This window comes from Rhineura floridana, chromosome 4 (assembly GCF_030035675.1).
Source record: "Rhineura floridana isolate rRhiFlo1 chromosome 4, rRhiFlo1.hap2, whole genome shotgun sequence".
NCBI classification, from domain to species: Eukaryota; Metazoa; Chordata; class Lepidosauria; order Squamata; family Rhineuridae; genus Rhineura; species Rhineura floridana.
The window spans coordinates 136,889,611-136,908,177 of NC_084483.1; the positions used below are offsets into that span (position 1 = coordinate 136,889,611).

An 18,567-nucleotide genomic window follows, 5' to 3' on the forward strand; every position below is an offset into this window, starting at 1 on the left:
GTCAGCAGATGCCAGCTTGGCTGGGCAGAGGGACACCTCCATTCCATCCAACCTTCTCTGCACACACACCCCCAGCCTGGCACAAATGGGCTCGGACTGGACCCTTAGCCATTGTGCAACCCCAGCTCCCTTTTTGGACTTTTTCTTTCTCCAGTTCTATGAGGGATTCCATGCTGTGGAATTAAGATGCTCAGTTCACTCTTTTTTATGAGGCCTCCATACAAAGCTGTCATCCAGCCATTGTCCTCCTATTCTTCTCAGACTGAAAAGAGCCATAGATCAGTGATAGAACATTTGCTTTGAAAGCAAAATGTCCCAGACTCAGTTCCCGGCATATCCCAGTAGGGCTGGGAGCGACCCCTGTCTGAAACCTTGGATAGCCATTGCCAGACAGTGAGCTAGATGGGCCAATAACCTGACTCTGTATAAGGAAGCTTCCTATGACCACAAAAAGTATTACTTTGTTTTTTAAAGAAGAATACATACTCTCCGCAGATGTACATGACCTGCGAGATACTCTTCCATCCTTTTAAAGGGGCAAGGTTTTGGTGGATGCAGTGATGCATTATCATCTTTTGAATCTGCATTCAACTGATACATCATTGCACAGAATACATCCACCATTTTGTTTTGTTAACCAATGTTCTAATAAGCGCTAAGATACTTTTCTGGATATAATATTTTTATATCAAAATCTTAGTGAAATGGTACTCTTAAGAGTGCTAGGGCATAATACTAATTTTTAAAATGATTTTCAAAAAATAAACCCCTGCTGTCTTTCCAGTCAACTCCATTTTAGTAATGTTGCTCTTCCTCACCCCCCTTGAAATACTTCTAATTAAACCAAAATAAATTTGGAACACTGGTGGGGTTGGATTTCATTATGGGTAGTACTGGACAATCACCCTTAAATAAATAAGAACTTAAATATCAATTATTCAATTAGTGCTAAAAGAATTGCTGAGATTTTTTTTTAAATGACCTCACAGGTAAACTGCAGGTGAACTGTACCTTTACCACCCTCATTCCCACCCAGTATATCACACCCATTGCTGTAGATGTAATGTAGTAGAGTGTACACACACACACAGTGCAATATCTCAGACAGTGTGAAAAACTCATTGTAATTCCACTTGAAGCTTACAGCAGAAGAACAATGATTCATTATTTATTTACAGCATTTTTATATATTTTATATATTTAATTTATTTTTCTTGACAGAAGTACTATGAGCTGCTTGTCTTAAAGTGGGCAATGTTTAATGTATCTGTTTCCTTTATATTAATTCCTCCCCAGCTACTAGCAACCAAAAGACCTGAACATCTGTCGTAACAAACATCCTGATAGGTGAAGTAATTTTTCAGCATCTTACCCTGGCAAAAAGGAAAACAAACGACCCACTTCCGCCAATCTCATGCAGTATGCCCTGAAGACCTTTGTATTCAGCAGGCTGTAGCATTTTCAAGTAATGAGGATCTAGTAAATTGCTTTGCACTTCTTTTGAACTGAAAGGTCGTTGGGAAGGAACAGTTTTTGTTTGACCTTTAAGTCTGATTACTGGCTCATAGATTGTATAGTGACCAGGGCAGCAAGTGGTATAAACAACAGCCAGGCTTTCCTGAAACACAAGACAACAGTTAACAAGCTTGTGGTTTATATTCAATTCTCACTTTTCTTTTAAGCATCTGATGTGGTGGGCAGCATAGCCGTTTATCTCTACATATTTAATAAATTGATAATTACATTTCTAAAAGTCTACTATGAGCTGGGATAGAGCAAAGTTAAATTATAGGGTACAAGGGAGACAACCTACAGGAGATGAGTTAGGCATAAAAACAAGTTTCTCAGGGAGACAAAATTAATCTAAATAAGTGGATGGGAATATTTTGACAGGAAGTTATATCCACATTTTCCTGCATTTCATTTTGTCATATCCTATCTTTTCCACCTATTCCATTTGTGGTCTTCAAATATTTTGCATTAGCAGCCTCAGCCAGTCTAATTATTTATTAATTATTTAATGTAAATGTACTGCCTTCAAGTCGATCCTGACTTTTGACGACCCTATGAATAGGGTTTTCTGTCAGGCTTAAGTGGGCAACACAGCCAGTTCCAGACAAGACCGTTAGGAGTTAAAGACACAGTGAAGCCGGTAATTGACAGCACTTGGCAGAAACGCCCAAGGTCAGGCTGCAGCTGTAACTGATAAGTGAAGCAGCAATAAAAAGGCTTCAATGAGCACACAGAGGTGTGGGGGTAATAGGAAAGCATTATAGAGTTGGTTGGTGAGCAAGAGACGGAGCACGGTGTGAAAACAGTAAAGTTTTGTTTTCTTAAAGACTTGGCTGATGGTCTATTATTTCGGTCGGCGACTGGCACTGATACACAAGCTAAAACGCTACTGGACTCTACTGATTATACTGGTAAATTGGTGCTGCACTCTACAAGGGTTATGGGCCCAGTTCCAAACCAGTAACACCCAGTTAAAACCAGTGAGCAAGCTTGTGCTATGCCGGACAACCAAAGGAAGCTGAGCCGGAGAGCTGGTGAGCTGTGGGAGAGCGGCAAAGCAGAGATAGAGAACCGTGTTGCCTGGAAACCAAAGTGATAAGAGGTCTGCAAGAATGACTGAAGTAACTTTGGCTGGCATTCCACTGGAACGTCTCTCTGAACAAAATTACTCATGCTGGCGGCTGCGGATGCAAGCCTATCTAAACAGAGAAGATTTATGGCAGGTAATTGACCAACAACCCCCCTCCGTTCCACCACCTGCTGAATGGCTACGCTTGGATGAAAGAGCGAAGTCATTAATTATCTTAGCTGTTGGAGACTCGCAACTACTGCTTCTAAGAGGTAAAGAGACTGCTAAAGAAATGTGGACTGCTTTAAGAGCATATTATGTTCAAGAAACAGCTAGCAGTAGAATAAGTCTTGCGAGAAAACTATACAGAATGCAGCTAACTGACGAAGTAACTATGTCAGAACACTTAATGAACATTACAAGCCTGTTTGTAGAATTACAAGAAAGGGGAGTGGAACACTCTGAAACGCAGCAGATCTATATCACTCTTTCAACACTTAATGACTCTTGGAATCCTGTTATCAGCGCACTTGAAGCGATGCCCGATGCTGGACTTTCGTTTCGATATGTTGCAGACAAACTAAAGCAAGAGTGGGAGAGAAGAAAAGAAACAAAACAAAGGCAAGAGGGACGGAACGAAAGGAGTGAAAGAAAAGAAAAGAATAAGATAAAGGCTTTTGGGACTAAAGCTTGTTACAACTGCGGCTCCTTGCATCATTTAAGGCGGGACTGTGACTTACTGAGAAGGAGGAGGGACGGAAGAAAACCCTCACACGTGCAGTTGGTGAGTGCAAAGACAAAGAATGAAAAAGACTTTGTTAACAGAGACAATAGTTTGTGGGTCCTGGACTCAGGTTCCACCCATTCACTGATAAAAGATAAAAGTCTATTTAAAACAATGGTGCCAGCTAATGAAGACGTGAGTTTAGCTGATGGCACTAAACAACAGGTGATGGGTAAGGGTACAGTACAGTTATGTGCTTTACAAACAATAATGACAAATGTTTTATTCGTGCTTAATTTAACTAACAACATTCTGTCAGTTTCAAAACTATTGCAAATGAATTATAGTGTGTTATTTAGTAACAAGAAATGTGAAATAATGAAAAGGGGAAAGGTGTGCCTAAAAGGATATTGTAAGGAAGGCATGTTCTATGTAAATGTAAAGCCTGCAGTACAAGCCTCACTAGTAACGCATAAGAAAACACATGATAGATGTATCCATGAATGGCACCGAAGGCTGGGGCATGTAAATTATGAGACTGTGAAAAAGGCAGAGCAATTCAGTGCTGATGTACAACTAAAAGACTGCAAGCAATACATGCAGTGTGAAGTATGTCAGCAGACAAAGGCCACTGTAGCTCCAATTAACAAAGTAGCTGAAAGAAATACAGATAAGCCTTATCAGACAATACATGTTGATTTAGCGGGACCATTTCCCAAAACAAAAGGTGGTGCTAAATATTTTCTCATGATTGTTGACGATTTTTCAAGATTTTGTCATGTAAAGTTATTGAAAAAGATGAGGCTGCAGAGCAATTAAAACGTTTTCTAAACAGGGTAGAAGTGCAGCATGGTACACAGGTGCAACAGATTAGATCTGACCAGGGCGGGGAGTTCACAGGAAAGTCCCTGGAAGAATATTTTGAAAAGAAAGGAATAAATCATGCTGTAACCGCCCCGTTTTCTCCACATCAGAACGGGACAGCAGAAAGGAAAAACAAAACATTGCAGGATGCAATGAGAGCAATGTTAAAGGATTCAGGCCTTGATCAATCTTTCTGGGGAGAAAGTTTAATGTATGCTGCTTATATTCAAAACAGAGTACTGCATAGAACTATTGCCATGTCACCATATGAACTGTTGTACAAAAGAAAGCCCAGATTGCAACACATACTGAGATTTGGTTCCCCATGCTGGGTGCATGTTCCCAAGGGAAAGAGAAAGGGAAAATTGGCTCCCAGAGTGAAGAAAGGATATGTGTTGGGGTATCAGAATGTAAATTACCGCGTGTGGGTTCCACAGGATGGTAGTGTAACACTCAGCAGGAGTGTTAGAACACAAGAACAAGACTCAGAGAACCACAAAACATATGTAAATCTAGATTGCAGTGACACAAATGGCATAAATGCAACAGAGCCTGCTCAACAAATAAAACAGGAAAGGGAAGAAACAAAACAGGAGATAGAGACAAGCAGCTCTGATTCCAGTAGCAGTGCATCAAGCACAGACATAGATACAGAACAGGAACAAGAAACAGAAACATTAAGGAGGTCAACAAGACAAAACAAAGGGAAACCTCCAGAACGTTTCCAAGTATCAGCCATACAGGGTGAGACGAACAAAGAGGAAAACAAACAGTGCAAAGTAATAACAGACAGTGATACTCTGTTCATAAATAGCATAAGAGAACGAATGGCAAAGTATGCTCAAGAAGGTGACAGTGACTGTGCATATATGTGTTAAATGTGTAAAGAATGTAGAAAAGTGAAAAATGCCTGAAGACTGTACAAAGTAAAAAGCAAATGTATGTAACAAAGGAAATGTATAATTGTACTGTGAAAAAATGTAAAATTGTAACTTGAAACGTCTGTCTGGAAGGTGGGGGCTGTCAGGCTTAAGTGGGCAACACAGCCAGTTCCAGACAAGACCGTTAGGAGTTAAAGACACAGTGAAGCCGGTAATTGACAGCACTTGGCAGAAACGCCCAAGGTCAGGCTGCAGCTGTAACTGATAAGTGAAGCAGCAATAAAAAGGCTTCCATGAGCACACAGAGGTGTGGGGGTAATAGGAAAGCATTATAGAGTTGGTTGGTAAGCAAGAGACGGAGCACGGTGTGAAAACAGTAAAGTTTTGTTTTCTTAAAGACTTGGCTGATGGTCTATTATTTCGGTCGGCGACTGGCACTGATACACAAGCTAAAACGCTACTGGACTCTACTGGTTATACTGGTAAATTGGTGCTGCACTCTACATTTTCATGGTAAACGGTATTCAGAGGTAGTTTACCATTGCCTCCCTCTGAGGCTGAGAGGCAGTGACTGGCCCAAGGTTACCCAGTGAGCTTCAAGGCTGTGCGGGGATTCCAATCCTGGTCTCCCAGATCGTAGTCCAACCCCTTAACCACTACACCACATTGGCTCTCTAATTATTTAATAACAACAACACACTTTTGGGATTTATTATCTGTCCCAAACTCTTGGGACAAATTAGGCTATACTTCTAAAATAAATGTCACCATCCAGCACTGCAGCTTACAATTTCTTCTTCTTACAGGCTGCAATAATTTGGCACAATATATATAAAAAGATATTTAGTACTAGGATTACAAACTTACAATTAAAGGTCCAGCATCCACTTCTCTCTTTGTCATTAGGAGTTCTTTAATCTGTTCACACTGCAGAATTTCTTTATCTATGTATTTGGAATAATCAGTTATTGTTTTGCCATATTTACAAGGCATTACAGAGGTAAAGTCTGGTCCACAAGAATAAAGATAAAATGCTTCTTCTGGCCCAATTTTTGCACCTACAAAAACAAAAATATGTAGTGTTTTAATAACACATACTGCAGCTGAGCAATGTTTTAGTTGATAAGGGAATAAACATAGGCAGGTCACTATCAAATTGATTTTCATATTACCTTGCCTACATGGATGGCATGCCCACATATGCATTTAAGGAAGTAATGTAACATGCATGCCACTAACTCATGCATGGAAACCACAGGAAGCTCCACAGTATACAGTGCTTAACTATGTATCTTCAGGATCACTGGATTTACAGTGGCCAGGATCCATGAGCCACTGGCTAACATACTATATTATTTCCACGCAAACTAGACCTGAATGTGCAGTGCAAGAACAAACCAATCAACACAGTAAAAGTTCCAAACTGCTTGAAGGAAGGCACTGAACATTTAGAAACCAATAGAGCCCCAAGAATCTCTCAAAGTGGCTTAACAAAAATTCTTGCTTAATGTCAGGAATAGAAACAATGTTGTTTCCATGCGGTGACACAATGACTCAGACAGTGTTCCATGCCCTCACCCTCAATCTTCCCCCATCAACACTCTTTGAATCACTTTTTGGCAACCACCTTTGAGAAAGCAGCAGGTTTTTAAATTTTATTAGGAATACTTATATTCTGCCTTTCTCAATCTAAAGAAACAGCTTACAGTATGAGATTACAGTACAGGAACAAAACATTTGAAAAAAATCAAACAATTAAAAGGAGACAAGGATTGCAGCTAAAGCTTCACAGAAGTATGTATTCACGAGCAGAAATGTAACAGTTTGACGGGCCAAATGCCAGAACACCTTCACAAAACAGTGGAAAGCCATGTGTGCGCAGGGGGGGGGAGTGACAGTCCTACTGGAGGACTCTTTGTCTACACTTCTCTTCTTGGAGTAATGCCATCTGCATACCAATGGGACCTCACTCAAAATCCCCCAACAATGTCTACCACAGGTTTCATGCAGATGTTAAGCAGTATGGGTGACAAGATGGAACCCTGCAGAATTTATTTACTTATCAAATTTAAAGCCTGCCCTTCCTCCCACAGGAGCCCAGGGCAGCAAACACATCTGTGATAAAGCAATACAATTAGAAACAAAATAATTTTTTCCCAAAACATTTTTAAAAGGTAAACACATCTAAAAATATTTTAAAACAATGAACACAGTACAACATTAAACACATTTAAAAACAGATGTAACCAAATCATGGGTCTGGATAGCCCCACAGAAACAGAAAATCTTTCAGCAGGGATCTAAAACAGTATAGTGGAGGCGCCCTGCCTAATGTCAATCGACAGGTGCTGCCAAACTAAAGAAATTACTCCTCACAAATGTTGAACACACACATTGTGTAGCACTGATAAAAGTGCAAGTTCTGCAGACTGAAGGGATTGAATAGCACACGTCGGAGAAGGCAATCCCTTAAGTAAACTGGTCCCATACTACAGGCGAATGACCAGACGCTGAGCAACAGTCCCCACAGCATTGCCTTCTGAAACAGCTGTTCCAGAAAAGGCCAGGATCAGAACACAAGCATGCTTCTCCATCCCATCCCAACCAGATGGTTTAGAAGGACATCATGCCTGATGGCACTGAAAGAAGTCTGAGGCAAGGGAGTCGGGCTGAGCAGGTGTAACTCGCTCAGAGTTGAGGGGGCCTTGCCAATCACAGCCACACTGAAGATGAACTGAAACTCAAAGAATTTTAGAATAGAATATTACATTCCTGTAACAAAAAAGTTTCACTGGTTTTGTTTTATACACTGCATTACAGTTAAAAGCAAAACAGGTGAACTGGCTCTTTTGTTAAAATTTCCCTCTTCTGTACTATTATCATCATCATCTTCATTCATTTATATAACACCATCAAATGTACATGGCACTGTACATAAAATGAAAACCAGTCCCTGCCAAAAAGGTATACTAAATAAAATAAAACGAGGACAACAAAAGAAGGGAGGGGAAACAAATAGAGGACAAAGCGAGGACAGCAAATACACATACTCTAGATATGGAAATGGAAATGGACTGCCTTCAAGTCCATCCTGACTTATGGCTACCCTATGAATAGGGTTTTCATGGTAAGCGGTATTCAGAGGGGGTTTACCATGGCCATCCTCTGAGGCTAGTCCTCCCCAGCTGGCTAGGGCCTGCTCAGCTTGCCACAGCTGCACAAGCCAGTCCCTTCCTTGTCTGCAACTGCCAGCTGGGGGGCAACTGGGCTCCTTCGGACTATGCAGCTTGCCCACGGCTGCACAGGTGGCAGGGCACGTAACCCCTGAGCCACTCACTGTGGGGGTGATCTTTAGCTGGCTCTTTATACCCAGGAGACACAAGCAGGGATTTGGACTCCCAGACAGGCTCTCCTCCCCACTGTACTATACCAGCCCTATACTCTAGATATACGAATTATTATTTTTGAAAAACTAAGCCAAAATTCCAAATCTTTTGGGGGTAAAGGAAGACTTTTAGATAAGACTTAACCGAAATCCAGGAATCGCATGTGCTCCAGCAGACAATTTCAGGAACGGGGAGCAGCAAGAGAAAATGGCCAAAGTCAAGCTAAAGAGCAAACAACCCTGGGATGGGTAAAAAGCACAGAGTCTGAGGAGCGGAGATCCTGAGCAGAGCTATAATGAGGAATGAACACTGAGAGATAAGGAGGAGCCAGAGTACATAAAGCTTTAAAAGTTAAAGTAGTACTGTTACTACAACTTTTATTTAACCAAATAAAGTTTTTGTGGTTCTGTAAGAATTACATGGCCCAACAGTTTCCTGCCTGACTTTATCAGCGCTGACATTTTATAAGAAATAGCAGGGTATAAATATTGTAAGTATTTTTTTTTAAAAAAAAATCTATGCTACCAGTTTGAGACAAGATGACTAGCTGCATATAAAGGTCAAAAACATACATACCATTGAAGAGAAGCAGATTTCCCAGGTCCCATCTCCCAGCCAACTGCAAACACTCATCTTGGGATGATGTATAATGGCCAGTCATACAGAAGGTCTTGTTACTGTCAGATGATAAACTTGTTTTCCTTGGGAGTGTATAATCAAAACTAATTTCAGGTTTTCTAAAATAAAAAATAAAACTTTAGTATATCCTGAACAATTTTATTTAGAAAGGGAACATAATTAAAGGCTTTATAATAGATAATTTCACTTCTTTATGACTGTTAAAAGCTGCATAAAAGGGCTTAAAAATAAAACTGAAATCATCTTCTACAATTGGCTCCACACCCTTTTGCCTTAGGGGAGACAACAGATGCAGCAATGAATCCGGCTTTTCTGCCGTCTCTAATGAAGTGGCCAGCATACAGCAACGGATGGCTAAATGGTAGCACTGCAACATCCTGGTTCCCAAGTGACGTGAAGTGAAGTGCTTCAAATACTCTTGCTGCAGCTACCACTCCTAGATCTCTCCAGCCACCAGACTGCTGATAGCATAAAAATCCCACTCACCAGGGCCTGCAGTTAACCTCTGCAATAACCATCCCTGCTGCTACCTTACCCTGATCCAGCCGATCAATCAACGTAAAAAGCAAAAGGGCATAAGCTTATCAGTTATGTTCCAAAAGGTGTGCAATGTTTTCTTCATTTTAAGAATAAAGACTAAGACTATAATGCATATTCCAAGAAAAAAAATCAGCTTATAAATTCACTAAATGGTGAGAATAGAAGTGCAAGATCTGTAGGCATGTTATTTGGCATCATCCTCTTCCCCACACAATTTCACTGGCAAGGTTATGACAATACTCAGACTCAATGAATTATGTATTCTCCTCCACACACACACTTTTACTGATATTCTGTCAAATACATAACAGGTAAGTTACATTCAACCAAGGCACAATGCATGCAAACAGGTAAATATGCTAAAGAAAGAATAACCTCCCCCCCTCCAAACAGGTTGACCAGAAGGAGTGAATAGGATCTCTCTTCTGACCTCACAATTTCCTACCAACTTGCCCTAGAATGGATTCCCGCTGCCAGGTCTACATTGCTACCTTACCCAGGGCCGGTTCTAAAGGGCGGCCAGGTTGGGCACTGGCCCAAGGGCCCCGGAGCTACAGGAGCCCGAGGGGCCCCTGAGGAATCCTCCGCTCCCCTTCTGCAATCCGCGCCCCCCCCATACCTGTCAGCCACCTTTTTAGCATTGCCCTTAATGAAGATGGCGGCCACAGCTTCCCTAAGGTACTGAAGCCGCTGCCGCCATCTTAGTTGAAGGCAGAGATGTGCACGCACGTGTGCCATCAACAAAGATGGCAGCGGAGGCTTCATTCCCCTTATGGAAACCGCGGCCGCCATCTTCATTATGGGCAATCGTAAAGACTAGACAGGTAGGGGGGCCGCGGGGGGGCCACACACGTGTGCATATGCGTGCACGCGCACAAACACACACACACCGGGGGGCCAGGGCAAGCTGATGCCCAAGGGCCCCCGCATGCCTGGAGCCAGCCCTGACCTTACCTTCTGGGCCTGTCTTGTCATTTGTTCCTTACACAGTATCAGTTGAGTACAACACGGTGCAATACACATCACAATCACAACACTCCCATTGATATTAATGGTTACAAGTGCACTCTTAATTAGGATTGCAAGCATATAAAGGGTCCAAGTTTAAGGATACTGAAGGATTCTAGCAGCAACAGCTTAATCAAAGCAGATGAGTAAGCAACCATTCCATTATTTCAGTTGTGAGCATTTCTTTGTACTCCTTCTCCCCCTTTTTAAAACAGGTTCAAATTTAAGGAATAGAATGCCTCTAAAGGCCTCTTTAATTATATATTTACATAATTTACCATATTAGGGAATTACCTCTGACCAGAAATCCATAGTGACAGTGTTCCATGGATGTTTTTCTTGCTTTCTGGATGCTGCAGGTAGGTTAATGCCAAATGCTGCCATTTGCCTATAAGAAACGTGTTCTCTGGTGTTTCAGCTTGTGCTAACAGTCCAGCTTTCAGTTCATCATTTGGATCCATACACATACTATGAAAATAATAAAATGGAAAACCACTGAAGAGATGCCAATCTGTCTTCCTTTCAAATTTTGTTTTATTTATATATAAAATTCTACTCTAGAACATTGTGTTTGCTCACTTTATTCAGCCACAGATGCTGTCATAGTCTATGGCCTAACAAGATTCCTGTACAGGCTCTGGGTCCTAATAACTTCCTATTTGGAAAGTTGCCACACTTGTAAATTACACTACAGTTTTTGTAGAGGTACTGCACTGCACTACGAACACACACATTTATAATTTAATTTATAATTTTAAATTATAATTTATAATTTATTAATGACAAAAAGACTAGCCAGTCTCTTTTTCTATGTTTCTTCGTGCAGCTAATCCCTGCCATTTTGTGAAAATGTTTTTCTTTTAGCAATAGCTATTTGAAGCCTGTGCCCGCTCTTTCTCCAGTATACCTCCCCCTTGGTTGTTACTTTTTTTAAAAAAAACCTTTTCATTGCTGTCTCCCTACCATCATTACACTGTGGTAGAATTGTCAGGGCTGAGCTACTGTAAATGTTTTCCTAGTTTGCTTTTAACTTAAAAAAAAAAAAATTATAGGGGCAGCCCCCCAACCTCTTACTCCTACTTTTTTATATATTCTTGAAACTGTTCATAGCCATTGTTTTCTTCCTCAGCTGCAATGTGATTTTTCAGTCAGTTTATTGTCTACTCTACTTTTTTGTTACAAGAAAATGTTCAAAGCAACTCAAAAGAATACTTTTTTCTGTTTCATTCCTCTTTGAATGATTCCAGCCAATCAAGAATCATGTCAAGACACTACATAGCTAAACTTGGCCATGTGCCTTCATTAATCAGAGTTGGAGGCAATATGCTTCTGAATACCCATGCTGGAAACCACACAAGGGGAGTGCTGTAGCACTTAGATCCTGCTTGTGGGCTTCCCGTAGGCATCTGCTTGGCCACTGTGAGAACAGGCAACTGGCCTGATTCTGCAGGCTCTTTTGTTCTTGATAAAGGTAAATAAATCCCACGACAATGCTTCCTGTATGTTGGTCACATGAGCAATCCTAACAAATTAGGGATCCCTTTAACAATTTAAGACTTTTGCAGAAACTCCTGAAACATCACTGAAACTGGGGGCACTTTTTTGATACTGATATAGATGTTCACAAAACAAGTTTAATTTCAGCTTCAAGATACTGCAGTACTACAGCTGTACTGGCATTAGCTCAAGTAGAGCATTTGAGAAGGATGCGGTTTACAAATTTGAAGTAAGAATAAATGTTGCCTTTTCTGGGAAAGCCTTAAAAATTGTGGTTTTCAACTGTATAGATTTCTTCTTCAGCTGGGCTCTGTGAAATACAATTGCCAGCATTCTGTTACCAACTAAAATTGATCCAAAGCTGATGATGAGTAACTATCATCTTACCCATTTTATGCATCTAATTCCCCAAATAAATTTAGTGCAAATATAAATACAAATCATTACTAAGAACTCCATGATCTACTGAAAATGTAGCACTGTGCTTAATAGTCCCTGAAGCAGACACTACATCAAATCTACTGAACAAAATAAGAAATAAATTATATGTTCCAATGCATTATTCAGGGTGTAAAAAGAAGCTCACAGGTACCCAATACCCTTGGTCTATGTAGAAATATGGCAAAGATGAATAGAATTTTGTGATAACTGGGTAAAGGAAAAAGGGGGGGGGGGAAATGAGGTCAGCTAGTCAATTGTAAAGTTCAATTCCCTGAATACATGGAACAAACTGGTACGGTAATTTAGCACACCTGTAATGTCCTAAATGAATAAGACCAAAAAAACTTTGATTATGCACAGGGAAATGTTTTTCCGCTGATTGTAATTTATAGGTTGCAAATTCAGCTTAGTTCTGTTTGGTTTTTCTTTTCCTTTTCCCTTCCCCCCCTTCCTTCTTCCCCTCCTCTTCTCAAAAGGAAGAAAAAGGAAGAGAAGGACAAAAGGGGGGGTTCTTTTCCTTTAAATGTTTTTTAATAAATAAATAATCTGGTTCTCGTTTTGCTGGGAAAAAAAGTTCACAGTACCGAAATGTGAAAGCTCCAGTGTTCACATTAGCCCACACTTGTATCATCAATGCTTTGGACCCCAATGAAAATACATGAAGACAGCCATCTTCAACAAGTTTTTCTCCCAAATTGAGGGGATCAATTCCAGGTTTGCTTTCTTCTAGAAAAATGGTTAAATCAGTTAGTTAAACAATGGACATTGGCAGGTGTAGCTGTCTTGCATTCTAGGAAGAATAAAAATGTAGCTAGCATTCCATAAAACAGATGAAACTAGAGTACTAGTTAGATTTGAAATATAATTTGCAGATATGCATCAAATTTCATGTCCATTATGATTCAGCTTAGCATTTCTTAGGGTGAAAAAAATACGAATAAATTTATAGCTAGGGAAGAATGGCCGGCTGCATCTGTTCTTCATATGCCACACTAAGAAACGCCTTTGAGCTTTTCTCACAATTTGTGTCAAGGAAAAATAAGCATATATCTCAGCCAAGGCAGGTTTACATACACATTAGGAACTCATTAGAAATGGGGAGAGGGAAGCAGATTTATAAATAAATAATAAATAAATAATAATAAACCTCAAGTATGAAAATGACTAAAGAACCTTGCTGATCTGTGGTACTGAGACGTGCAAATATGTTAAGACCTTTAACTTAAATTGTGATTTGGCAGGTAGCAAAGAAAAATACAGAAGTAAATAAATGGCTTAATGTGTGACTTGCAACAACAATTCATAGCAAAGACAGAGGCCTTAAATACAGAGAAGGTCCGTGACTTCAAATGTTATTGTTTCTTATCTTTGCCTAGGAAAACACAATGAAAGTCCTCTTGTGGGCAAACTCTAAAAGCAGGAGAAAGTGGGTATGGGAGAGATGTACTGGCTCCATCAAGGCCTCTCCCTTGATACTGATCAGTTCCATCTCCACATGTTCACCTCTGTTTAACCCCTAACACTTCCAGGAAGACTTTTGAAATGGAATCCAATGCTGTGCAAGCAGATTTGTCATGCAATGGGGCTTCACCTTCATCTCCTCTCCAAAGCCCTCTATGCTCCTCCAAATCTGTTCTGGAGAGTCCCTCAATCTCCTAGAGCAGATTTTGGGAGATGCATGGGGGAGAAGAGGAGATAGAAGACTTGATGGGCAAATGGAAGTTTGTTGGAATATGTAGTGCGGTATGCAGATAGAATAAGTATGACCTGAATTTTTTTAAAAACAGAACTCTTACAGATTTAATTTCATCGTATTACAGAATACGACAACTTACCCGTATCATCAAAACTACTGTCATGCGAAATTAGTGATTTGCTCCTCCTTTTCATTCTTTTTGCTTTCTCTAAGGAATTGTCTGCTTCATGAACGTGTTCTGCACAAAACCACAAAGAGATGCTGAAACCTTCAGACATATGTGGCCAACAGTTTTGCCCAACAAGAGGCAAATGGATTGGGGCAATGTGCCAAGAAGAAAGTAGATGATGAGGCAAGCTTTCACCCTCTGGTTCCTTCTTTGTCTGTGCAAACTTTGCTCGTCTTAGTAGTCCTATAGTCTTGCTGCCAAAAATGAGAGTGGGCTTTTGCAGAGGACTACTTCCTAAAATCGGTATTTGATGTAAAGGAAATGAGATATGCTGTAAGGGCCTCATCTCAGTATTTGCTTCCAAAATCTTCAGCATTCCTTTAAGTAAGGTGCTCTAGAAGAAATGAACAAAGTAAGACAAAGTAAGAATTGTTCATCACTATATATCCTAAATTGTAAGAATTAAAAGATATGTTTAAATTAGCTCACTTTTACAGAAACTGATACTGACCGATAATTTTCTCATGCCTAGGTTCGAGACAACTAATATTCAGAGATCACAAAGACTAACTATGAATTGGAGCAGCATTTGTTATTAAGGTTGAAGTGCTTCACCTGAACACTCCAAAGCCAAAGAATTACTGTTAGAAAATAATTGTCTGCAGTCTCTTGTTAAAAGTTTAATTTGCTACCATTTCCATAAAATATACTATAAAATTGTTCTTCTGCCGTATCATAATAGCAGGGAAACTTTCTTACTGAATGGAGATTAACACTAGAAAGGATTCAACTGAATCATCTAGCCCTACCTACTCCTCAGTCATGATTATCCAGTATCAAAAGCATTCTGAACAGTTGAGAGTATAATTGTTTCTTGAAAACATCCAAATAGCAAAAAAAACCAAAAAAACCTCACACTGCATGTTCCATTGCTGAGCTGCTTTTAATATTTTCCCAATCCTTATGTTTATCTTCCTTTATTTAATTCCTACTGTTTTTATCCTCATTTCTGAAAACTCTCAATATATTCTGTAAATTATATCCTCCAATTCTTCAGCCATTCTTCATAGGATTTGTCTTCTAAATTTTCTTTCCGGTTTTCATCCAATTTTTCCAATTTGTCAGTATCTTTACTAACAGGACACGATGCCAGGAGCAAAATAGTTATCTTCCCCAAATTATATACGTGTGTTTATTTTTAAGATTAGTTATTCTTTGCAAGTATATTAAATCCAAAGGGTAACATCCAGTTATGGCATCCTGCTTACCCCAACAGACTTATGAACGGGACTTAACCTTCCTTTCTTCTGCCCAGTAGCCCCCTCCCCAAAAGAATTCACTACAGAGGATTAGGGGACCCTGCAGAGCAGATTGTGGGAACATGGGGGGCTACAAGGGAATGGAAGGAAGGGAAATTCAATCAGGTTCACTGGAGAAACCTTGGATTCTTCCCAAATCCACATACGTGGACACAAACAAAATATACACTTCAGCATTATAATATATAACAGATACAGGATAATTGAACTTCACTAGACCCAGACCATCTCCAGGTCCTGCTTCCAATGGAGATGAGATCTGAGTGAGTGGAGCAGGCCCTTCTTGGTGAAGTTGCTACAGCTTTGGAATTCTCTCCCAGGAATATCTGCTGGAATGCTAGAATTCATAGTTTTAGAGACCAAGTGAAAACCTTCCTGTTTTTAACAAGCTTTTCAGATTTCTGGCTCTGGCAATAGCTTGTTGCTCCTTTATGTTTTGTACATTTTTCAGAACTGGCACGGAAGTGTTTATTCAAACTGGCTTACAGGGCTCTTTAGATCCTGCCCAACATCTGAAAACGTTAACATGTTTTAAAAATTTAATGAAACAGGGCAATGAAACAGGCTGGACGATGGCTAGAGTGCAAGTGGTGAGAGACGTGCTGTGAGGCTGATGGGGCACGAGTAAAACATCATAACCGCGCCTACTGTGTGGCGGTGAGGGTGGTGAAGAAGGCCCATTTCTCTGCCTCCATCACATCCTCAAGTAGCCGTCCAGTGGAGCTTTGCCATATTGTCAGGGGTCTGTTGACATCAACTCCAGGAAATAGAGTTTTAGACCCTTCGGAGGCCCACTGTGAATTGTTTGCAAGGCACATTGATGGTAAAGTTGCTCGCCTCCTTAACAGTCTTGATGCCTCATCCACATCTACTGTAGTTCCCAATGAGATGTCCAGTGCAACATCTGCTGCAACTTCTTGGGAACGGTTTTAGTTGATGCGGCCTGATGATGTAGAGAAGGTGCTTGCGATGATGCAGCCAGTAACATGTCCTCTTGACCCTTGCCCTTCTTGGCTCATTAAAGCTTGCCGAGGGGGTCTGACCGAGTGGATCCAGGGTGTGGTCAATGCATCATTGCAGGAGGGAGTGGTTCCAGTCACCCTGAAAGAGGCGATGATCCGACCGCTCCTAAAAGAGCCCACCCTGGATCCATTGGTCTGCGACAATTACCGACGGGCTGCAAATACCCCCTTCTTAGGGAATGATTGAGAGGGTTGTGGCACAGCAATTGCAAGTACTCTTGGATGAAACACATTACCTTGACCCATCCCAGTCTGGGTTCAGGCCTGGTTATGGGACTGAATCAGCTTTGGTCGCCTTGATGGATGAGCTTTATCGGAAGGACAGGGGGAGTGAGACCCTGTTACTCTTACTTGATCTCTCATCAGCTTTTGATACGATTGACCATGGTATCCTTCTGGGCCGATCTGGTAATATGGGTATTGGAGGTACTGTTTTAGAGTGGTTTCAATCCTATCTCCAAGGTTGTTTTCAGAGAATAGCATTGGGTGATTGTCTTTTGGCCCCCTGGCAGCTCTGCTGTGGGGTGCCGCAGGGTGCCATCTTGTCCCCCATGCTATTTAACATCTATATGAAGCGCTTGGGAGCAGTCATCAGGAGATTTGGGGCGAGGTGTCAGCAGTACGCTGACAATACCCAGCTCTATTTCTCTGTAACATCTGAATCAGGAGAGGCCGTGCAAGCCCTGAACCGCTTCCTGGATTCAGTGGTGGGCTGGATGAGGGCAAATAAACTCAGTCTGAATCCTAGCAAGACTGAGGCACTGTGGGTTGGTGGTTCCCGAGTTCAGAAAATTGATCAGTTGCCTGCTTTGGATGGGGTTGTACTCCCTCTGAAACAGCAGATCCATCTTTGTCGCTAGAGGCCCAGGTGACCTCTGTGGCTAGGAGTGCCTTTTAACAGCTTCGGCTGGTAAGACAGCTGCAGCCATTTCTGGATCAGGATAGCTTGACCACTGTTGTCCACACACTGGTAACCAGTGCCGGATTTAGGCATAAGCTAAACAAGCTACAGCTTAGGGCCTCACAATCCGCAGGGGCCTCAAAAAATTTCAGAATTTTTGGGGGGGCTTATAAAATTTTATGTGTACTGAATATATATATATATATATATATATATATATATATATATATATATATATATACACACATACATATATGGTGTAATTTAATAACAAAGGGCCTCCAAGCTTTATATAGCTTAGGGCCTCACCAAGTCTAAATCCAGCACTGCTGGTAACCTCTAAGCTCAATTACTGTAATGCGCTCTATGTGGGGCTGCCGTTGAGGTTGGTCCCGAAGCTGCAGCTGGTGTAAAATGCAGAGGTGAGACTGTTCATTGGGGCAAAGTATCGCCAAGATGTCACCCCGCTGCTGAAAGAATTGCACGGGCTGCCCATTTGCTACAGGGCCAAGTTCAATGTTCTAGTCTTGGTGTACAAAGCCCTATACAGCTTGAGACAAGGATACCTGAAATACAATCTTATCCCTTATATACCCATTTGATCACTGCACTCTGCAGGTGAGGGCCTCCTGCAGATACCATCTTATCAGGAGTTCTGTTCCACACAACATAGGAAATGGACCTTTAGTGTGGTGGCACCTACCCTGTGGAATTCCCTCCCTTTAAATATTAGACAGGCACCATCTCTGTTATCTTTTTTGTGCCTATTGAAGTCCTTTGTCTTTCAACAAGCCTTTTAAGTTGAGACTTTGTCCTAGTCTGCGTCTGTGATGGCATTGCTTTTTAATATGTTTTTAAACTTTTTTTTTAATTGTTTTTAACTTTTTTTTTAAGATGTC

At 40.9% G+C, this 18,567-nt stretch overlaps 1 protein-coding gene across 6 annotated transcripts in view; it reads right to left on the bottom strand.

Annotated features, from left to right (window-relative positions):
* Window positions 1-18,567, bottom strand: part of LYST (lysosomal trafficking regulator) — a 160,745-nt gene that overhangs the window by 90,602 nt on the left and 51,576 nt on the right. For 5 of the 6 annotated variants that reach the window (XM_061624550.1, XM_061624549.1, XM_061624548.1 and 2 more), the window contains 6 exons: window positions 14,397-14,820; window positions 13,146-13,287; window positions 10,918-11,091; window positions 9,013-9,173; window positions 5,918-6,108; window positions 1,373-1,618 (listed from right to left, as the gene is read on the bottom strand). In XM_061624550.1, coding sequence (XP_061480534.1) covers window positions 1,373-1,618; window positions 5,918-6,108; window positions 9,013-9,173; window positions 10,918-11,091; window positions 13,146-13,287; window positions 14,397-14,820 — 1,338 coding nt within the window. The remainder of the gene's footprint in view (window positions 1-1,372; window positions 1,619-5,917; window positions 6,109-9,012; window positions 9,174-10,917; window positions 11,092-13,145; window positions 13,288-14,396; window positions 14,821-18,567) is intronic. The other variant, XM_061624547.1, reaches the window with a different exon arrangement.